The sequence below is a fragment of the Schistocerca americana genome, chromosome 11 (assembly GCF_021461395.2).
Source record: "Schistocerca americana isolate TAMUIC-IGC-003095 chromosome 11, iqSchAmer2.1, whole genome shotgun sequence".
Taxonomy (NCBI): domain Eukaryota; kingdom Metazoa; phylum Arthropoda; class Insecta; order Orthoptera; family Acrididae; genus Schistocerca; species Schistocerca americana.
In genome coordinates this window covers 121,911,898-121,936,226 of record NC_060129.1, presented here as the reverse complement: position 1 = coordinate 121,936,226, position 24,329 = coordinate 121,911,898, and the positions used below count along the sequence as shown (strand labels likewise).

At 40.7% G+C, this 24,329-nt stretch overlaps 1 protein-coding gene across 6 annotated transcripts in view; it reads right to left on the bottom strand.

Annotated features, from left to right (window-relative positions):
* Positions 1–24,329, bottom strand: part of LOC124554154 (zinc finger protein 782-like) — a 91,602-nt gene that overhangs the window by 62,653 nt on the left and 4,620 nt on the right. For all 6 annotated transcript variants that reach the window (XR_006968264.1, XM_047128221.1, XM_047128226.1 and 3 more), the window contains one exon: positions 14,235–14,315. Coding sequence is in view for 5 of the 6 variants with exons in the window: in XM_047128221.1 (XP_046984177.1) it covers positions 14,235–14,315 (81 nt within the window). In the remaining variant the exon portion in view is untranslated. The remainder of the gene's footprint in view (positions 1–14,234; positions 14,316–24,329) is intronic.

The window sequence follows — 24,329 nt, the reverse complement described above, 5'->3', positions numbered from 1 at the left end:
CCAATTTAGTACTGGAGGGCAGCGTGGAGGGTAAAAATCGTAGAGGGAGACCAAGAGATGAATACACTAAGCAGATTCAGAAGGATGTAGGCTGCAGTAGGTACTGGGAGATGAAGAAGCTTGCACAGGATAGAGTAGCATGGAGAGCTGCATCAAACCAGTCTCAGGACTGAAGACCACAACAACAACAACAACAACAACATATATGATGTACTTTTTATGTTGCTACTATTTTCAGACACCCCACTGAATCCATTCTATGTTCATATTTTAGTATGAGGCTCTGAAGAAAGTCAGAAACTGGCTGACACTCGTTACCACAAAATAAAGGTTTTTTGTGGTCAAGACTGCTTGTGTTCATTTTTAAAATACTAGACGTGCAGCCCGGCTTTACCAACTGCTGATTCTAAGGAACAAAAATCCTGTTTATATTTGATTCACATTTGTATATAGTTTCACACTCTTTTTGCTGTTACAATTTTTGCTTTGTTTCTATCTTTTTTTGTTTCCAAATATGCATCTTGGTTCTACAGGTTTTTTTCTTTTCAAGCCTTGTCTTCTGATAGCTAAATGAAATGCTTAAAATATTTACCGTTAGCTCTAAAACAAGCTCCTAAATGCCGCAAATGGCTTGTCTTACTCGCTTCCAATTCTGTTGAAATCCCTCCCGAACATGCGGGTGAAGAACATCAACATTTGCAATACACATCTCGAATACGCTACATCCTTTAAATGCCCGTAAAAATAAAAGTCCAATGGATTGAGACCAGGAGACTGAACAGGTCACCATATTACTACCCCACAACTTACTGATTTATTTGGGAAATGCTGATTTAAAATTGTTCTTACTTGCAGAGAAAAATGAGGGGGTGCCCCTCATGCATGAACCGCATGTACTGACGCATGTGTAGTGGAACGTCTTCCACAAAAACATTTAAATGTTCCATTAAAAATTCACTGCATGATGCTCCAGTCAGTGTTCTATGGAAAGTAAAGAGTCCAATCAATCTGTCTCCTCCAATTATGCCAGACCATACACTAATGCTAAACTGTTGACGTCTTGCTTCCAAAACTGCAAAAGGATTCCCATTTGTCCTCACATGAGTGTTGTGAAAATCGTGCACTCTATCCCTGGTAAACTTTGTTTCATCAGTGAACAGTATGATAGACAGAAGGTGTTGGCCCTTAGTACATATCCTCAGTAACCAATTACCAAAAGCTTTTCTGGATTGAAAATTGTTTTGGTAACACCTCACACACTCTCAAGGTGGTATCGATAAATGAGTTGTTCTCTTAATATTTTCTACACTGTAACATGACTCACATTCTCAGTTTCAGAAATTTCTCTGGTGCCGCTGCCATTATTGTCTTCAATATAGTGAAGTACTTGATCTTCTAGACAAGATGTTCCAACATTATTTCATCTTCCACAATGAAATGACCTTTTCTCAAAAGGGCTTGTCCGCACAAGACGTTCATGTATTCTTTGAAAGGTCTTATTGCTTGGTAAATGTCTATTCCGAAATCTTTTGCATACAAATGTCTAGCTGCACATAATCTGCGAGAGAATATATCAGTGTATGTCTGCCATGTGGTGATTAGATTATACACTGCTGGAAAGAATATCACAATATGTACGAGGGCTATTCAGAAAGTAGGGAACTTTCTGGCATAAAAAAAAAAATAAAAAAATTTTAAAAAATAAATAAAAAATAAAAAAAACTAAGTACAAGAAATACATTTTATTATATGAAAGAGCAACTGACATATTACTTTTACACATAGTCACCAAACACATTGAGGCAATTATCATAGCAGTGTACAAGCTTTGAAAGACCTTCGTCGTAAAATTCTGCCGCCTGAGACTTCAGCCAGTGAGTCACGCCCACCTGGAGTTCCGCGTTGTCATCAAAGCACTGCTTTGCAAGCCAGTTCTTCATCTTGGGAAACAAGTGGAAGTCGCTTGGTGCAAGATTGGGGCTGTAGGGCGGAGGAGGAAAAATTTCGCAATTGAATGAATTAAGGAGTTCTTTAGTGCAGTTCACCATGTGAGGTCGGGCATTGTCCTGCAAAAACAAAACTTTGGACGTCAGCTTTCTTCGGTGTTGGCTTTCAACTGCTCTTCTAAGGCTTTGCAAAGTTTTACATTACCAGGCAGAATTTATGGTTGCTCCACATTCGAGAAAATCAATAAGAAGCACACCTTGCCCATCCCAAAACACTGCTGCCATCAACTCCCTTGCTGATAAGGTTTGCAAACATTTTCTTGGTTTCTTGGAGGACCTTGTGTGCCCCCACTCCACGGACTGTAATTTCGTCTCGCAATTGACGTGTTTCACCCAAGTCTCGTAACCGGTTACAATTCGACCCAGTAATGAATCACCATGTTTGCGGTAGGCCTCCAGAAATGTCAACGTTGCCCTCATTAGCTGTTCTTTATGGTGATCTGTAAGCATTTTGGGCACCCATCGTGCACAAAATTTGTGGTAGCTTAGCTGTTGAGTGACAATTTCAAACAACAAAGTCTGTGAAACTTGTGGAAAATAAAGCGAAAGCTCCATTATTGTGAAGCGACGGATTACATGAATTGTTTCCTCAACTTTAGCGACAAGATCGTCAGTCACAATGCTCAGGCGTCCACTCTTCTATTCATCATGAAGGTTGGTTTGGCCATTTTTAAACCAAATGCACCATTTCCGGATGGAACATTCCCTCATTATGTTGTTTCCGTACACTTCGCACAGTTCACGATAAATTTCTATAGGTTTTACGTTTTTTGCCAACAAAAACCTTATCACAGGCCGCACCTCACAACTGGCAGGATTTTTGATTGCAGAGCACATTTCAGATTCGAATATCGAAAAAACCAGACTCGCAGACACGTTCCCGCTGTCAGGGACGGATGCCGACAAGCTGCCGAGCACGCACGTACCAAAATATATGCGATCGGCGTGTGCCTTGCGGAGTCAGACAGAAACATTCCCTACTTTCTGAATAGTTCTCGTAAAAATAGTTAATGTTAAGTACTGAAATTTCAAGAATACATTCATCTAGGTAACACATTTAAAGTGATTAACATAGTAAGCTCAAAGGTTAGTGTTGTTTGTTGTTGTGATCTTCAGTCCTGAGACTGGTTTGATGCAGCTCTCCATGGTACCCTATCCTGTGCAAGCTTCTTCATCTCCCAGTACCCACTGCAACCTACATCCTTCTGAATCTGCTTAGTGTATTCATCTCTTGGTCTCCCTCTACGATTTTTACCCTCCACGCTGCCCTCCAATGCTAAATTTGCAATCTCTTGATGCCTCAGAACATGTCCTACCAACTGATCCCTTCTTCTAGTCAAGTTGTGCCACAAACTCCTCTTCTCCCCAATTCTATTCAATACCTCTGCATTAGTTATGTGATCTACACAATTGGTATAACTGCCAGAATGTTGAATGCATACAAACTTGCATGCATTGCATTCTACGGGTGCAGGATGTCAGTTTGTGGGATTGAGTTCCATGACTGTTGCACTTTGTTCGGTCAATCTAGGGACAGTTAATGCTGTTTGTGGATGAGGCTGCAGTTGTCGTCCGATTATGTCCTATACAGGGTGGTCAGAAAATGTGTGAAATGCTGCAGGGATGTTACAGGGCAGTTTGTACTGAGGCATAAATGTTAAGAAAAAAATTCGATACGTTGCTCCATTTCCGAGTTATTTAGCATAGAATTTAGCCAATCGGGGCGTCGCGCGTTCACACTCAAGCGGCCTGCCATGGGCGGTGTTGCCCAACAAGTGGTTTGTCTCGTTAAGTGAAATTTGAATTTACACGCGTGACGATCTGATTGGCTAACTTCAATGCTAAATATCTCGGAAACGGCGCAACGTATCGAATTTCTTTCTTAACATTTATGCCTCAGTACAACCTGCCCTGTAACATCCCTACAAGCATTTCACACATTTTCTGACCACCCAGTATGTGCTCAATTGGAAACAGATCTGGTGATCGAGCATGCCGAGGCAACAAGTCAACACTCTGTAGAGCATGTTGCGTTACAACAGCAGTATGAGGGTGAGTCGTATCTTGTTAGAAAACTTCCCCTAAAATGCCACTCATGAATGGCAGCAAGACAGGTCGGATCACCAAATTGACATACAAATTTGCAATCAGGGTGTGTGGGATAACCATGAGAGTGCTCCTGCTGGCATTGAAATCGCACCCCACACCATAACTCCAGGTGTAGGCCCAGTGAGTCTGGCACACAGATAGGCTGGTTGCAGGCCCTCAACTGACCTACTTCTAACCAACACACGGCCATCACTGACACTGACGCAGAACCAGCTTTCATCAGAAAATGCAACAGAACCCCACCCTATGCAGCAGGATTTTAGAACATATATTGTGTTCGAACATTACGAATTACCTTGAAAAAAAAAAAAAAAAAAAAAAAAGAACAGTCTATTGACGCACAGTCAACATGGGTTTAGAAAACATTGTTCCTGTGAAACACAACTAGCTCTTTATTCACATGAAGTGCTGAGTGCTATTGACAAGGGATTTCAGATTGATTCCGTATTTCTGGATTTACGGCAGGCTTTTGACACTGTACCACACAAGTGGCTTGTAGTGAAATTGCCTGCTTATGGAATATCGTCTCAGTTATGTGACTGGATTTGTGATTTCCTGTCAGAGAGGTCACAGTTCATAGTAATTGACGGAACGTCATCAAAAAACGGAAGTGATTTCTGGCGTTTCCCGAGGCAGTGTTATAGGTTCTTTGCTGTGCCTTATCTATATTAACAATTTTGGAGACAATCTGGGTAGCCATCTTCGGTTGTTTGCAGATGACGCTGTCGTTTATAGACTAATAAAGACATCAGAAGACCAAAAGAAACTGCATAACCATTTAGAAACGATATCTGAATGGTGCGAAAATTGGCAGTTGACCCTAAATAACGAAAAGTGTGAGGTCATCCACATGAGTGCTAAAAGGAATTCGTTAAACTTCGGTTACACGATAATTCAGTCCAATCTAAAAGCTGTAAATTCAACTAAATACCTAGGTATTACAATTACGAACAACTTAAATTGGAAGGAACACACAGAAAATGTTGGGAACGCTAACCAAAGGCTGCGTTTTATTGGCAGGGCACTTAAAAAATGTAACAGACCTACTAAGGAGACTGCCTACACTACGCTTGTCCGTCCTCTTTTAGGACACTGCTGCGAGGTGTGGGATCCTTACCAGATAGGACTGACGAACTATAATGAAAAAGTTCAAAGAAAGGCAGCACATTTTGTATTATCGCAAAATATGGGGGAGAGTTTCAGAGAAATGATACAGGATTTGGGCTGGACATCTTTAAAAGAAAGGCATTTTTTGTTGCGACGGAATCTTCTCACGAAATTCCAAATTCACCAACATTCTCCTCCGAATACAAAAATATTTTGTTGACACTGACCTACATAAGAAGGAACGATCACCAAGATAAAATACGGGAAATCAGAGCTCGTACGGAAACATATATGTGTTAATTCTCTCCGCACGCTATACGAGATTGGAATAATAGAGAGGATAGACACGAAGCCCACGCCTACTACAGTAGTACAAGTTTATATGCCAACTAGCTCTGCAGATGACAAAGAAATTGATGAAATGTATAATGAGACAAAAGAAATTATTCAGGTAGTGAAGGGAGATGAAAATTTAATAGTCATGGGTGACTGGAATTTGTCAGTAGGAAAAGGGAGAGAAGGAAACATAGTAGGTGAATATGGACTGGGGCTAAGAAATGAAAGAGGAAGCCGTCTTGTAGAATTTTGCGCAGAGCATAACTTAATCATAGCTAACACTTGGTTCAAGAATCATGAAAGAAGGTTGTATACATGGAAGAACCCTGGAGATACTAAAAGGTATCAGATAGATTATATAATGGTAAGACAGATAGATTATATAATGGTAAGACAGAGATTTAGGAACCAGATTTTAAATTGTAAGACATTTCCAGGGGCAGATGTGGACTCTGGCCACAATCTATTGGTTATGAACTGTAGACTAAAACTGAAGAAACTGCAAAAAGGTGGGAATTTAAGGAGATGGGACCTGGATAAACTGAAAGAACCAGAGATTATACTGAGTTTCAGGGAGAGCATAAGGGAACAATTGACAGGAATGGGGGAAAGAAATACAGTAGAAGAAGAATGGGTAGCTTTGAGGGATGAAATAGTGAAGGCAGCAGAGGATCAAATAGGTAAAAAGACGAGGGCTAGTAGAAACCCTTGGGTAACAGTAGAAATATTGAATTTAATTGATGAAAGGAGAAAATATAAAAATGCAGTAAATGAAGCAGGCAAAAAGGAATACAAACGTCTCAAAAATGAGATCAACAGGAAGTGCAAAATGGCTAAGCAGGAATGGCTAGAGGACAAATGTAAGGATGTAGAGGCTTATCTCACTAGGGGTAAGATTGATGCTGCCTACAGGAAAATTAAAGAGACCTTTGGAGAAAGGAGAACCACTTGCATGAATATCATGAGCTCAGATGGGAACCCAGTTCTAAGCAAAGAAGCGAAAGCAGAAAGGTGGAAGGAGTATATAGAGGGCCTATACAAGGGCGATGTACTTGAGGACAATATTGTGGAAATGGAAGAGAATGTAGTTGAAGATGAAATAGGAGATACGATACTGCGTGAAGAGTTTGACAGAGCACTGAAAGATCTGTGTCAAAACAAGGCTCCGGGAGTAGACAACATTCCATTAGAAGTACTGACGGCCTTGAGAGCCAGTCCTGACAAAAAAAACTACCACCAGGTGAGCAAGATGTATGGGACAAGCGAAATACCCTCAGACTTCAAGAAGAACATAATAACCCCGATCCCAAAGAAAGCAGGTGTTGACAGATGTGAAGATTACCGAATTATCAGTTTAATAAGTCACAGCTGCAAAAAACTAATGCGAATTCTTTACAGACGATTGAGAAAACTGTTAGAAGCCAACCTCAGGGCAGATCAGTTTGGATTCCGTAGAAATGTTGGGACATGTGAGGCAATACTGACCTTACGACTTATCTTAGAAGAAAGATTAAGGAAAGGCAAACCTACGTTTCTAGCATTTGTAGACTTAGAGAAAGCTTTTGACAATGTTGATTGGAATACTATCTTTCAAATTCTGAAGGTAGCAGGGGTAAAATACAGAGATCGAAAGGCTATTTACAATTTGTACAGAAAGCAGATGGCAGTTATAAGAGTCGAGGGGTATGAAAGGGAAGCAGTGGTTGGGAAGGAAGTGAGACAGGGTTGTAGCCTATTCCCAATGTTATTCAATCTGTATATTGAGCAAGCAGTAAAGGAAACAAAAGAAAAATTCGGAGTAGGTATTAAAATTCATGGAGGAGAAGTAAAAACTTTGAGGTTCGCCGATGACATTGTAATTCTGGCAGAGACAGCAAAGGACTTGGAAGAGCAGTTGAATGGAATGGACAGTGTCTTGAAAGGAGGGTATAAGATGAACATCAACAAAAGAAAAACGAGGATAATGGAATGTAGTCGAATTAAGTCGGGTGATGCTGAGGGAATTAGATTAGGAAATGAGACACTTAAAGTAGTAAAGGAGTTTTGCTATTTGGGCAGCAAAATAACTGATGATGGTCGAAGTAGAGAGGATATAAAATGTAGACTGGCAATGGCAAGGAAAGTGTTTCTGAAGAAGAGAAATATGTTAACATCGAGTATTGATTTAAGTGTCAGGAAGTCGTTTCTCAAAGTACTTGTAATGAGTGTAGCCATGTACGGAAGTGAAACGTGGACGATAAATAGCTTAGACAAGAAGATAATAGAAGCTTTCAAAATGTGGTGCTACAGAATAATGCTGAAGATTAGATGGGTTGATCACATAACTAATGAGGAGCTATTGAATAGAATTGGGGAGAAGAGGAGTTTGTGGCACAACTTGAGAAGAAGAAGGGATCGGTTGGCAGGACATGTTCTGAGGCATCAAGGGATCACCAATTTAGTATTGGAGGGCAGCGTGGAGGGTAAAAGTCGTAGAGGGAGACCAAGAGATGAATACACTAATCAGATTCAGAAGGATGTAGGTTGCAGTAGGTACTGGGAGATGAAGAAGCTTGCACAGGATAGAGTAGCATGGAGAGCTGCATCAAACCAGTCTCAGGACTGAAGACCACCACAACAACATACGAGATTGGAATAATAGAGAATTGTGAAGGTGGTTTGATGAACTCTCTGCCAGGTACTTAATTGTGATTTGCAGAGTATCCATGTAGATGTAGATGTCCTCCAATGAGCTCTCTCTAGACACCACAGAAGTTGCATATGGCAGTGGTTCGGGGTCAGGGTGTTTCACTCTAAGCTGTCCAAGATAACCAATTTGTAACAGTTCGATGTGTCACTGTGGTGGCAACTGCTGCTGCAAATGCAGTACGATGTGTCAGAGCCGTGGCATGTGGCCATCCAGAGCCCGGTGTTCTTCTACATCTACATCTACATTTATACTCCGCAAGCCAGCCAACGTGGCGGAGGGCACTTTACGTGCCACTGTCATTACCTCCCTTTTCTGTTCCAGTCGCGTATGATTCGCGGGAAGAACGGCTGTCTGAAAGCATCCGTGCGCGCTCGAATCTCTCTAATTTTACATTCGTGATCTCCTCGGGAGGTATAAGTAGGGGGAAGCAATATATTCGATACCTCATCCAGAAACGCACCCTCTCGAAACCTGGACAGCGAGCTACACCGCGATGCAGAGTGCCTCTCTTGCAGAGTCTGCCACTCGAGTTTGCTAAACATCTCCGTAATGCTATCACGGTTACCAAATAATCCTGTGACGAAACGCGCCGCTCTTCTTTGGATCTTCTCTATCTCCTCCGTCAACCCGATCTGGTACGGATCCCACACTGCGACTGTACATTCTCCACAGCTGCAAGCAATCATGTACAGTGGCTACTTTCCTGCCAAGTCTTTTTCCAGTATCACGGAAAGAACATTCAGCTTCTCGTAGTCCTATTACATGGCCTCGTTCAAACTCAGTGGAGTGTTGATAATGATATGTTTGTCAGATTAAAGGCATTCTTGACTAACATCAACTCACCACATCCAAACTCAAAGGTAATTAACAATCACAACCATTACAGCATGTATTTAAAGCAAATCTGATACGCACGTTTACTGTGCTGCTACTAACACCACTTTTGTGTGACTGGGGTGAAATCTGAAGACACATTATCTTTCAGATGTACAAACACACCTACCAAGTTTTGTTTGTCACACAGCTCCTTCTTGGTGTCGCAGTTTTTTTTTTCATCAGTGTATTTCACTCAGAAATGTACAGTACACAATAGTCCAAAAATAATATGACTGAGCTGGCATCATGCATGTGGATGGAAGTCAAACACATGTTGCTCTCCAACTAAGGTCGCTAACGCATGCTTGTTTTGTGATGCCCCTCTCGGGAATAGCCGATTGCACTCCCGGTGAGGAAAGAATGTTTCCTAAGCAATAAATACTAGCACAAGAATCACTGTAGAGCCAGCTTCACTACTGACTTGTCCTCAATACTATAAGGATTTGTTCATTTACTATTGTCTGATTAAATTTACTTGATAGTTGACACTTCATGTGTCGGAGCTCGTTTCCTCCAATCATAGCACTCGACGTCATGCCCAAACTGTTCACCATTGCCAGACTGCTACAACAATTGGTCAACTCGCTTCCAATTCCTTGACCAACATTTTTTCTTGATATGTCTGGATCCCAATTTGTGGCTCTGTCAATTTTATTTCTTATTTCATCACACATGATAACCACAGCAAAACACACACACACAGACAGAAACAACGATGCTAATACATGTTTCATACACAACACTAACCAAACGCTACTGGATCCTTCCACACAAGACGTCATTCAGCGTCATTTATACAGTTATTAGAATCAATGAGATTGGTTTACATTAGATAGGCTTCACATGGCATTATGTGAAGCCAAATTTTCTGAATGTTGCAATTTCAACAACGTCACAACTGGGTCACCAAAGTCATAATTAAAATTGCCTATTTAAGTACTGTGGCACTGTGTAATGGCCCGCGGATCAACATGTCATGTAGAGGACACGGGTTTGAATCTCGTCAAATGTAATGTAACTTTTTTAAAATTCTAAATCTAGCCTAAAGTGTGATTATCATTTTTATTCAATTAATTGGTTTAAATGCAATTTTTTTTTATTTCTAATTCTTTGACATGTCACTTTCACCATCGTATTGTAAAAAAAGATGCTGTGACTTACCAAATAAGAAAGCGCTGGTAGATAGACACAATAAAAAGCACACAAACACACACACAAATTTCAAGCTTTCGCAACCCACGGTTGCTTCATCAGGAAAGAGGGAAGGAGAGGGAAAGGGGGAGGGTAAGGAGTCATTCCAATCCCAGGAGCGGAAAGACTTACCTTAGGGGGAAAAAAGGACAGGTATACACTCACGCGCACACACACATATCCATCTGCACATATACAGACACAAGCAGACATATGTAAAGTCAAAGAATTTGGGCAGAGATGTCAGTCGAGGCGGATGTGCAGAGGCAAAGATGTCGTTGAATGACAGGTGAGGCACGAGGGGCGGCAACTTGAAATTAGCGGAGGTTGAGGCCTGGTGGTTAACGGAAAGAGAGGATATACTGAAGGGCAAGTTCCCATCTCCGGAGTTCTGATAGGTTGGTGTTAGTGGGAAGTATCCAGATGACCCGGACGGTGTAACACTGTGCCAAGATGTGCTGGCCGTGCACCGAGGCATGTTTAGCCACAGGGTGATCCTCATTACCAACAAACACTGTCTGCCTGTGTCCACTCATGCGAATGGATATTTGTTGCTGGTCATTCCCACATAGAAGGCTTATTTTATTTGCTCTTATTTTTCCTCCTATCATTCTCCTTCTGTTTGGTACCTGCCTGCGTTGCCTATAATATGCAACCAAGTGCCATCCAGGACTGCTCTCCAGTTGGTAACATGCGGTCCATGTAACTAGTGTGAGGATAGTTTTGAGTAACCAATGATAGTGAGAAATTACAGTTTGCTTTTAGCACTGAAACTGAATTACTTCATTCAGGAGGACGACGGTTCAATCCTGCGTCTGGCCATCCTGATTTAGGCTTTCCGTGATTTCCCTAAATGGCTCCAGGCAAATGCCGGGATGGTTTCTCTGAAAGGGCACAGCCGTCTTTCCTCCCCATCCTTCCCTAATCCGATGAGACCCACGACCTCGCTGTCTGGTCTCTTCCCCAAACAACCCAACCCAACTGAACTACTACTGTATTGAGTTAGCTCACAGAAGTTAGCTTTAATCTCTGTGAAGAAAGCAATTGTGATTTTTGTTTTGCCACAGATTGTTGACTGCCATTTTCTCCGATAAAAACTACAGATCATGAGGTTATGGTTAGCTTAGGACACGAGTTTAAATTCAAGGCTACAAAACACGTCATCTGACACAGTTCAGTCATTGCTCACTTAAAATCAGCCAGTGACACAGCATCTCGCATTTCCGAGATAACTCATGGCGACCACATCCAACATTGCTCCGTGTTATACATTAACAGCATTTGGGAAGTGACCCGCTATATGTGCATGTTACCTATAACCGAGCGGTAACAGATGTGGCTACACGGTAGCGGCAAATGAAAGACGTCAACTATAAAATAATTTTAATTGGACTATAGTACAATGGCAACTAAGCTTTGAATTAACACATAAAAAAAAAATTTGAAAAAAAAAAAAACAGCAGTAGAACCAAACTAGAAGCTTGAAAACAAGAAGGTAGAAACAAAGCAAACATGTAACAACAAAAAACTGTCTGTAACTAAGAAATTAAAACATATTGATCATATGCATATACGAACACTCTTGTTTCTGTTTTAGTCCTCTATCCATTTCCCATAGGTTTTGCACATATTAGTTAACACCGTATATACTCTGCTCAAATTTTGGCCCTTATATTCAAATCATTTTAACAAATTATATACCGTATTTACTCAAATCTAAGCCGCACTCGAATCTAAGCTGCACCTGAAAAATGAGACTCGAAATACAGGAAAAAAAAAAATTTCCCGAATCCAAGCCGCACCTGAAATTTGAGACTCGAAATTCAAGGGGAGAGAAAAGTTTTAGGCCACACCTCCAAATCGAAACAAAGTTGGTCCATTGTGATATGAGACACAATTTAGTTCGAATGAATGATGACACAGCTACAGTAGTTTGGTTCGAGCCATAAGTTTAGCAGTTAAGCTTTACCAGGTAGCCATTGCTATGCGTCAGGCGCTCCGTCCGTATATATACAGTTACCCTACCTTTTTCACGTGCTTCATCTGGTTTGAATTTATTGCTTAATTTTCTTTGATCTGATAAGTGCCATTCTCTTTGTTATAGAAAAGAGGAATCGTCTCATTAGCAGAACAATGGCATGAAAATCTTTGCAGACGCCTCTTTAGTAAATTACATTCTGCACAGAAATTAGAGTCATCTTAGATTTTAAAATCTAGTCAATTGCCGTGCTTCATTTCTGACTGTATCACTATTAGGCATAAGAATAACACAAATATAAACATGGCATTATATGTATATTCTTCTGCGTTTGCTGTTGTCTCACTCTAGTTTCGTAGTTTATTAGGCAGACAGGATTTAAATGAGATAGCAGCAAACACGAAAGAATACATGGCAAATTGTTTATATTCGTATTATTCTTATGGTGAAGAGAATACTGCATGTGAATCACAATTCATAAAAGTTCCTATTAGGAACCATCTCTTCTGACAGGTAGGAAAAAATTCAGAACATAGACTTGGCCATATTGGCAAACATCCCAAACAGTCTTGCCAGTCGGATTTTTGTAGTACATTGAAATGCTGCAACATTCGAAGATGAACAATATGGAATTTGTATTTACTTTGTTGGATAATGTATGAAAATGCAGTGGTCGTAACTCAGGGCAGAGAAAAAAGCTCGTCTTCCACATTCTTTTTTTAAATTTATTTACTGACGCAGAGGTTTTGGCGCCAGTATTTATCTTTTTGCCTGCAAAGCATGCCTGTGTAGCGCTACATATATTCGACAGCAGAAGTTAGTTGTGGCGGCACCTACCAACATTTTTCAGAACTTCTGCTTACTTTGCACTCGATTCTAAGCCGCAGACGGTTTTTTGGATTACAAAAACCGGAAAAAAATGCAGCTTAGATTCGAGTAAATACAGTACATAATGGCACATGCTGTTCTTCAAGTTCTATGTGCTGTAATGTTGTCTGCAATAGAACTGATACTTCTGCTACAGTTGTCATTAGCAGCTAATGAGGATTTCTCTACAGCAGGGTCTACAAAAATTATACTGAACAGAACTGTAAACCTTGAATGAATGTATCTGTGTTCAGGTTACTTTGAAATTTGTTAATTTCATGTTATCTTACTGCAAAAATTTACATGTTAAGTCTCTGCTGTCAACATTAGTAGGTTTATTATGTTTTAACATTTGTTTGTTACAATATTGTACTTGTTTCTGAAAATTTTCTTCTTATTGAGTGTGAGGACATGTTACTTGTGGTGGGCTTTGTTAATTGGTTTGTGTGTTTGTGTTTGTGTTTGTGTGTGTGTGTGTGTGTGTGTGTGTGGTTTCCACCGTGATACAATTATGTAAAACTGTGTTCCAAACACAGACTGCATCACTGTTTACAATATATTCCACTGGTTCTGCTATCCAGTATTCCAGATGGGAATTTCACTCTTCATTTTGATGAAAATAAAATGAACCCACAGCTGATGGTGAAATTTAACTGAAACACATGTGCATTTCCTACCTCTAAAGTAGAACCCCTCTCCAAAACTTATTCATTGAAAGTAAACATGCACAAAATCTGAGAAGATGAACAGACAAAGCTTTACTCTCCAGCTGAATGCAGAGTGGGTCTGTGTAAGATGTAGGTTAGACGAAAATTGTTTCCTCAATAATACGGCTGAAATGGATAAGGATGTGGAGAGAGATTTGGTGTCAGGTATGGGCACAGACAAGATGCTGGACATATGCGATCTGGTTTCGTAGTTGTGAAACAATAGTAGGTGTTACATATGTGAGAGAAATTATTCATTGACACCAAACACTATGAAAAGGCTTGATTAAACAGAGTGCATGAAAATCATGTCACCTTCTTTCTCTTTCCTCACCATAAAGTGTAAAACAGAAAATGTGGTGAAATACCTGAGTTTCTGTCATTTCTGGGACCGGAAATGTATCTGCACTTTGGTCCTGTTCTGGTGCAGTTGTGAAGCTTTCAGGTCCCTGCAAAAGACAATATTTTGCTGTAAAGAAGCACAAAAAGAGAGAAATCTCACCCTAAAAACTGCAATACAAAATCTGCAAAAATTAATGTAGTCTGTAAACTGACTTGATTTCCGGTGAAGAGCAGCGATTTTTTTTTTTTATTTTTATTTTTTTTTTTTTTTTTTTTTTTATAAAGATTTTTTAAACAGTGTTCAAAAATTTTTAAAATTTTTCTTTTTAAAATTCAGTCTTTATCACACCACATATGTTACAAGAACATAGGTGACCGATTTCGGTCATATCACATGACCATCATCAGACCTGCAATTTAATTTAGAAAGTAATAGAAACCTAACTAGATTGGTCTGTCTATAAAGTATCTGACCTTTGATTTTCCCACACAAAATAGAGACAATAATGGGGCACCACTGTACACAGTAAAGGAAGAGACCTTTATGCGAATGCGTGAATTTTGTCCCCACCTTCCAGCGTGTCAGTCACTGCCCGTCTGTCGCAGAATGAGGTGCTACACAACGTGTTCATCGGACTACCGATTCTCTCGATTGAATGTGCTGAACAAATATACTGCATCAAATTTTGTCAAAAGTTTGGTGTTTCTCAAAGCGAAACAATTCGTAAGGTTTAGCAGGTGTTTGGAGAAGATGCGATGGGTGTAACACAAATTAAGGAGTGGTTCAACTGATTCAAAAATGGCCGCATATCAGCAGAGTGTCACCAGCATTCTGGCAGGCCCCAAACTGCTGGGAGTGCAGCTGTTGTTGAGAGGGTGCAAAATTTGGTGATGGCAGACCGTGCGGGAGATTGCCCAAGAGGTTGGAGTGAGTAAAGATTCTGCACAAGCAATATTGCGTGATGATTTGAACATGCACCGAGTGGCTGCGAAATTCGTGCCCAAGTTGTTGGCACAGGAACACAAAGACCTCTGTTTTGATGTGCGATAACTGGAGACGAGTCATGGGTGTACGGGTACGACCCAGAAACTAAAAGACAGTTGTCGCAATGGAAGCATCCTGAGTCCCCAAGTCCGAAGAAAGTGCAACAGGTGCAAAGCAAATTCAAGGTGATGCTGACTGTCTTCTTTGATGTCCGTGGAATTGTGCTTCACGAATACGCACCAGAAGGACAAACAGTGACAAAGGAATACGATCAAGATGTTCTCCGACGACTCCGTGACGCAGTTCATCGCAAAAGACCAGACCAGATATGTGGACGGCGAAAAACTGGCAACTGCATCATGACAACGCCCCCTCACATTCATCCCATTTGATCCAAAATTTCTTTGCCAAACATGGAATTACAGCCGTTTGCCAACCTCCCTACTCATCAGACATGGCTCCTTGAAACTTCTGGTTGTTTCCAAATCTGAAGATGCCACTGAAAGGATCCCAATTTGGGAGAAGAGATGAGATAATGCAGAACACGATGACAGAACTGAACACCATTCCAAAAAAAAGACTTCCAGAGGTGTTTCCGAGCAGTCCCTTTCAAAGGGACCATCTCAACATTTGCCTGGCTGCCTGGGCAATGCAGGGAAATAATGGAAAATCTAAATCACGGAAAATCTAAATCTGGATGGTCGGACATGGGTTAGAACCATCATTTCCCAAATGCGAGTCCAGTGTGGTAACCACACCACCAGGACATTAAACTGTGTTCTGAGTCTACTGAACTACAATAATTGCATTTCTGCCAGTGCTTTTGGAAATACATTTTTTTAATTATAAGATTAAAATTTTGTGTACTTTTTTGTATGTTAGCCTAAATAATTTTAGCTATACATATTATGTTCTTCTTTTAGTTCAGTAGACTCAGGATATGTATGTTATTACTCCCTGAAAATTTGAATACTCTACTCAAAGTGATTTCTGAGATTTAGGGAAAAATGCAACATAAATTTTCAGGAACGGCTTCTAAGATTTCAAAAGACTGCAACTCACTTAATATATGATTATTTTTTTTACTTTTAGTCAGTCAGAAGCACCCCGCACCATACTGTATATCATCCTGTGGATCTTTTTCCAAGTTTTTTCTTCTTTCTGGACCTTAATAGCCAACTGTGCTGCATACTCTGCTTTATCAGTGCAAACCTTGTCCATCCACTAAAGTTCTCTGATGCAGTTTGCTGCAGGATTAATTACGATATGCTGTGCCATTTTCACTCTAACAATGTTGCCATCATTAAAAGCAATAACAGCATCACTGGCTCCCCACTTTAGTGTCTTCATTCCAACAAAAACATTTTTGGTAAGCGAGTCCGCGTAAGATTTTGAACGACTCAATGAGATTTTGAGTCTGACCGTGCACACACTTCTTCAGTAATTCAGGATTTGCCAGGTCTCTGTAAATAGGTTTTATGATATCCATGACTGCCACTGGGATGGAATGTTTATGGCTGTACGAACTGTCCGAGTACTTGGCATTGCAGTACTTGCACCATGAATCAGGTCCAGGAGGGCAAAGACATTGTACCGGCCTTTCATCAGTCGATAGTCTGTGGAAGAAGGTAGCCCATACTGCGTGCTTCATTTTCAACAAATCAGTATTATTTCTAATGCCCACCCCATAATATTGCTGTAGTCCATCAATCATTTTGTCTGTCAACCTGCCTCTTGTGGTTTTACCATTGGCATACAACACGTATTTATACTATGAGACAATACGATACTGTTTTTGATAGTGCTACCAATACAGACACATAATTTAACATTCATAACACAGCAATCCACAGCATTCTATATAAAAAAATTACAGATTTTCTTAGATCTTGAAGTAATGCAAGTAAGAATTTTAACATTTTCAACTAGTGTAGATTACATTCAATAAAATAAAATGCTTCCCATGTGAGTTTATAAATGATATGTGTATTACTTTATTCAAAAAATTGCAAATTTTATAATGAGATAAAAATCCGAAAATGTGAAAAAATGGTGCACTTAGATATGCTGTCATCAGGTCCACAGGAGAGGGAGTGGGAAATACGGAAGCGTCCGATCCCGCCCGTCTGCTTTGACCCATGACGTCACAAATATGGCGGAAACAAAAACAAACACACACACTTTCCACAAGAAGCCTAATGACACTAACGGGACAAGCGCGGGAAATGAGGTGTTTTGGGTGGGGCGCAAACTAAATATAAACAAATTTAGACGCCTTGCGTAGCTACAACGGGTAAGTGAAGACAGCCATGCATGAATACCCACCCACCTCCCCAGGGGTCGTAACCCCTGTAACCCACAGAAGATAAAGATGCTCCAGTAGCTGATTAGTGTTTTTTGTCTTTTAAAAAAAAATCTCACGGGATAGAACGAACAGATCGGAAAGATAAATATAATAAACTAAAACAGAAATTCGAGGAAACAGATAATTAGAATAAGTAATAAGAGTTTTTAAATTTAAAAAATATCTCACGAGATAGAACGAACAGATCAGAAAAGTAAATAAAATAAGATAAAACAGAACTGGAGACAGCCACACTCAAACCAAACTCCGTGCCATCATGACGTCACACACGACAACACCCTTACGTCACGGGTCAAAGCCGACGCGTGGGATCGGACGCTCCTGTCGACCCAGGGAGTGGACTACCGAATAAAACAAAATACAGAGTGTTATTTAATAAAGATCTACTGCTGTTCAAATCTCCATAACAAAGATGCATGAAAGGCAATCACATTGGTTAATGTACTCCTTGTTAGCTAAACAATACAGGGCTACTACAGATGATCCATTCATTTTCAAAGCTCCATATTTCCAAAGTATTACATCAACATTTACATTTACATCTCTGCTCCCATTGTACCAGTTAGTAGGGTTTCTTCCCGTTCCATTCTCATGTGGAGTGCAGGAAGAATGATTTTTGAACATGTCTGTGCATGCAGTAACTATTCTAATCTTATCCTCATCATCCCTATGTGGGCGATACGCGGGGGATTGTAGTATATTCTTAAAGTCATCATTTAAAGCCAGTTCTTGAAACTTTGTCTGCAGATTTTCTTGGGATACTTTATGTCTACCTTCAACACTCTGTGAGTTCAGTTTCTTCAGTATCTCTGCAACACTCTCCCATGGATCAAATAAACCTGCAAAAATTTGTGCTGCCCTTTTCTGCATACGTTCAATATCCCTCATTAGTCCTATTTGGTACGGGTCCCACTCACTTGAGAAATATTCTAAAACCAGTCGCATGAGTGATTTGTAAGCAATCTCCTTTGTAAACTGATTGCCCTACTTCGAAATTGTACCAATGAACTAAAGTCTACTACCTGCATTCCCTACGACTGAACCGATGTGATCATTCCATTTCATACTCCTACAAAGTGTTACACCCAGGTATTTTTACGTATTGGCTGATTCCAACAGTGACTCACTGATATTATAGTCATATGATACTAATACTTGTTTTGTAAATAAAACTACGTTTCCTGCTGCCACTTCATTTATTTATCCCGTATGCGTTTCGCCTTTCTCTTGTTCTAAGGCATCATCAGTGAGATCTATGACGATACAATTTTGTTAGTTTTAGATTATCAAACAGTTCACGATGCAATTTTTTAATGTAAAAAAATAATTACTTACAATTTTCTGATCTGTGTTTGCTTACATATGGTCTGAAGGTCGCATATTACTGACATATAAGCACCACTTTGCGTTCTGACCTCCTTCACGCTGTTCACCATGTGTCTCCTTGTTTTTTTGTGGTGTACTATTGTTCTTTTGCCACTCATGTGGTAGGGACGCCGGGGGCGCTTGATATTTACTATCGCCCATGGCAACGGCGTCCCTACCACAAAAGATAGAGGGCTCTACTCCATCCACAAATTATGTGAAAAATGAATGGGACAACAGTTATCTGAATTTTAAATAATTGTAAATTTCTCGAGATTTAATTAGTTATAATTATTATTTATTATGTTTTATATTACAACTGGAACAAACTTTAAAATTTATGAAACTTCCTGGCAGATTAAAACTGTGTGCCCGACCGAGACTCGAACCCGGGACCTTTGCCTTTCGTGGGCAAGCGCTCTACCATCTGAGCTACCGAAGCACGACTCACGCCCGGTCTCACAGCTTTCCTGCAGGAGAGCTTCTGTAAAGTTTGGAAGGTAGGAGACTAGATACTGGCAGAAGTAAAGCTGTGAGACCGGGCGTGAGTCGTGCTTCGGTAGCTCAGATGGTAGAGCACTTGCCCGCGAAAGGCAAACGTCCCGAGTTCGAGTCTCGGCCGGGCACACAGTTTTAATCTGCAAGGAAGTTTCATATCAGCGCACACTCCGCTGCAGAGTGAAAATCTCATTCTGGAAACATCCCCTAGGCTGTGGCTAAGCCAAGTCTCCGCAGTATCCTTTCTTTCAGGAGTGCTAGTTCTGCAGGGTTCGCAGGAGAGCTTCTGTAAAGTTTGGAAGGTAGGAGACGAGATACTGGCAGAAGTAAAGCTGTGAGGACCGGGCGTGAGTCGTGCTTCGGTAGCTCAGATGGTAGAGCACTTGCCCGCGAAAGGCAAAGGTCCCGAATTCGAGTCTCGGTCGGGCACACAGTTTTAATGTGCCAGCAAGTTTCACATCAGCGCACACTCCGCTGCAGAGTGAAAATCTCATTCTTTAAAATTTATGATTTCTTGCCTAAGTATGTAACTACCATTGGTCACCGTGGAGGGCATTACCGTCTGCCCACTTGTTGTTGGCCATTATTTAAGCTCATGCAGAGAACCAACCATGCATAGTTCCCAAACGTACACAGGCAGCGTGAAGACTCCTGCGAGCAACCAAAGGGGTATAAAAATCTGTTTATTCATGTAACTTTGACTAATTGCTTGTAGATTACATGCATGATTACTTACTAATATTATGATTTTACAGTATAAATTGCACTGAAGATGACCCCATCGCGGGTTGAAACCGGTTGGTGACAAAATAAATAATGTGATTGTGACTGTCATTTTGAATAATTGATGACAGCTTTAAGATGGAAAACAGGGTAATATGCAAGACAGAGATTACTACTAAAACATCTTGGAAGAGTTAATAAGGGTGAAAAGCTAAGTGCATTGTACATAACAGGTGGGAGGGGGCGGTGAGAAATAGACGGGAAAGACAATGAAAGATGTAGAAAATTAAAATGGAGTGCAGCAAAGAGTAGTTACAGTGAAGAAATGCTGAAATGGAAGAAATAAACGTAAATTATGGCCAGGTGGGTGGTAAGAATCAAGGACACGTTGTAGTGCTAGTGCCCACCTGTGGAGTTCTGAGAAACTGGTATCTGGGGGAAGAATGCAGATGGTGTGTGTGGTGAAACAGGTGCCGAGGTCACGAATGTCATGTTGTAGAGCACACTCTGCAACAGAATATTGCGAGTTGCCAGTTTACACCCGCTGCTTATGCCCATTCATTCTAACTGATAATTTGGTGGTAGTCATGCTAATGTAGAAGGCCTAACAGTGTTTAGATACAGGGTGGCGCTCAAAATGTGTTACCAATTGTTTCTTTCACAATTTACGACACACATTAGATATCCCGCTGGGATCTCTACAGCAGTACCAGCAGAGCTTGGAAAAACAAATGAGTTACGAAATGATGTGTAATTCACAATACTGCCGCTAGGAGACTAGTAAGCAGCAATGACTGACAATGGAAGACTGACGACACAGCAACGATCGATAATTATGTTACTTTTTCATGGAACGAAAAGCCTTGTTGTGACTCAGAGGCATTTTCGACAACAGTTTAACACACGATGGGTCCCTTGCAAGAAGACCATCCACAGGTTGTACGATAAATTTGTACAGGAAGGAGCAGTATTGGAAGCAAAGCGACCTCGGCCTAAGCCTGTTTGTTCGCCGGAGAATATTGAAGCAGCACGAGTTGCTGTACAGTGAAGTCCCGGGAAATCTTGTAGAAAGGCAGCACTGCAACTGGGAATATCCAGATGCATTCTTAAAAGTGACCTCCATATGTACCCATACAAGATGACCTGTCAACAGAAGCTCACTGAAGAACACACGCAGCAGAGACTACTGTTTGCTCAGTGGGCAGAGGATACGGAAGAAACTCTCAACAACGTTTGGTTTTCAGACGAGGCGCATTTTCATTTAGACGGTGTGGTTAACAAACAAAATGTACGCTTTTGGGCCACTGAAAACCCACAAGTGCTTCATGAACGACAACATTATGCTCCTAGGATTACAGAGTGGGCAGCAATTTCCAGTCACAGACTTATTGGACCCTTTTTCTTTGAAGAAACTGTGAACAGCAAGCGTTATTTAAGCATGCCTCACAATAGCTTCATTCCACAGCTTCTTGCTACTGCCTTGCCCTTCAACCAGTGGTTCATGCAAGATGGAGCAAGGCCACATACTGCAGACACTGTGTTGGAGTTTTTACATGAGCATTTTGACATGCGGTTTCCATGTCACTTCAATTATGGACAAAATTGGCCCCCCCAATGGTCCACACCTCAATCCATGTGACTTTTTTCTTTGGGGGTACCTAAAGGAAAAAAATTTCCCAAAATGTCCACGTGATTTAATGGAGCTAAGAAGACTTATTCTTCAAGCTTGCAGTGAAATTACGGAAGACATGTGTCGTAGGTTTAATCACTAACTTCAGTGTTCGTTTGAAGAAAGTTAGGAAACGAAATGGTGGACATATTGAGCATGTGCTGAGTTAGAACAAATCTCCATGTATGGCTCTTCATTGTAGTATGTGTTCCTTTCAGATTGTATTGACAATAATGTTTATATTCAAAAACAAAATGGTAACACATTTCGTGCGCCATCCTGTAGTAGCTGGTACATGACGTGTTGTTTCACAGGTGGCTCTCCCTTCTATAGTACATGTTTTGCCAGTTACAGGGCTATTATAGATGGCGGAGGGTGCATAGGGCAAGTCCTGTAGCAGGAATGGTCACAGGTGTAGGAGCCACAGGGTAGTGAGATGGGTGCAGGAGCAGCATAGGGTCTGACAAAAATGATGCAAAGATTGGGACATAACATTCGTGACCTCGGCACCGGTTTCACCAGATGGGCCATCTGGATTCTTCCCCCAGACCCCAGTTTTTCAGAACTCTGCAGGTGGGAACTAGCGCTGCAACATGTCCTCGATTCTCGACACCCGCCTGGCCGTAAATTACGTTAATTTCTCACGTTTCCGCATTTCTTTACTGTAACTACTCTATGCTTCACTCCGTTTTAGTTTTCTACATCTTTCATTGTCTTTCCCGTCTATTTCTCACCGCCCCCCTCTCACCTGTTATGTGCAATGCACTTGGCTTTTCAGTCTTATTAACTCATCCATGGTGTTTTAGTAGTAATCTCTGTCTTGAATATTGGCCTGTCTTCCACCTTTAAGCTATCAGGTTTTCAAATCTCGTCTGATGCAGTCCCCAACAATCAGTCTTTCCTCCCCATCCCGTATGGTAACTCTCCCCTGACCCGTGGTTCAGGGTGACTTTCCCGAAATCTGCCCCTTTTCCTAGACCTCTCCAGCCTTTTTCCTTCTCCGAAAGCTTGCCAATTAAAACAGTCATTTATGTGTGTGTTCTTCCGCTGCTTGAAGTGTAGATTTTTATCTATCTAAATAAATAATTTTTTAAAAATTAATGAAATGCAAGGGGCAGAGTTCATGCGGGGCATGGGCACAACATGTCCATGCATGCACGAACTAGACCACAAATATATTTGCTCAAGGTTGATAATCTAGATAATTGTGAATACGTGTAACTGAGGTCCGCATGATCAAGTCGCAACTGTATGTATGTGTCTGTTTACATGTAATTAAGTTTTTAAAATTTTTTTACATTCTAATGTTCAATATTGTTGACACAGTGATACAAAGATGAATAAAACTACTACTACTACTACTACTACTACTACTACTACTATACTAACTGCTATGCATGAGTTCTAAGCAAAGAAGGGAAGGCAGAAAGGTGGAGGGAGTATATAGAAGGTTTATACAAGGGTGATGTACTTGAGGACAATGTTATGGAAATGGAAGAGGATGTAGATGAAGATGAAATGGGAGATAAGATACTGTGTGAAGAGTTTGACAGAGCACTGAAAGACCTGAGTCGAAACAAGGCCCCGGGAGTAGACAACATTCCATTAGAACTACTGATGGCCTTGGGAGAGCCAGTCATGACAAAACTCTACCATCTGGTGAGCAAGATGTATGAGACAGGCGAAATACCCTCAGACTTCAAGAAGAATATAATAATTCCAATCCAAAAAAAGCAGATGTTGACAGATGTGAAAATTACCGAACTATCAGTTTAATAAGTCACAGCTGCAAAACACTAACGCGAATTGTTTACAGACGAATGGAAAAACTGGTAGAAGTGGACCTCGGGGAAGATCAGTTTGGATTCCGTAGAAATGTTGGAACACGTGAGGCAATACTAACCTTACGACTTATCTTAGAAGAAAGATTAAGAAAAGGCAAACCTACGTTTCTAGCATTTGTAGACTTAGAGAAAGCTTTTGACAACGTTAACTGGAATACTCTCTTTCATATTCTGAAGGTGGCAGGGGTAAAATACAGGGAGCGAAAGGCTATCTACAATTTGTACAGAAACCAGATGGCAGTTATAAGAGTCGAGGGACATGAAAGGGAAGCAGTGGTTGGGAAAGGAGTGAGACAGGGTTGTAGCCTCTCCCCGATGTTATTCAATCTCTATATTGAGCAAGCAGTAAAGGAAACAAAAGAAAAATTCGGAGTAGGTATTAAAATTCATGGAGAAGAAGTAAAATCTTTGAGGTTCGCCAATGACATTGTAATTCTGTCAGAGACAGCAAAGGACTTGGAAGAGCAGTTGAACGGAATGGACAGTGTCTTGAAAGGAGGATATAAGATGAACATCAACAAAAGCAAAACGAGGATAATGGAATGTAGTCGAATTAAATCGGGTGATGCTGAGGGGATTAGATTAGGAAATGAGACACTTAAAGTAGTAAAGGAGTTTTGCTATTTAGGGAGTAAAATAACTGATGATGGTCGAAGTAGAGAGGATATAAAG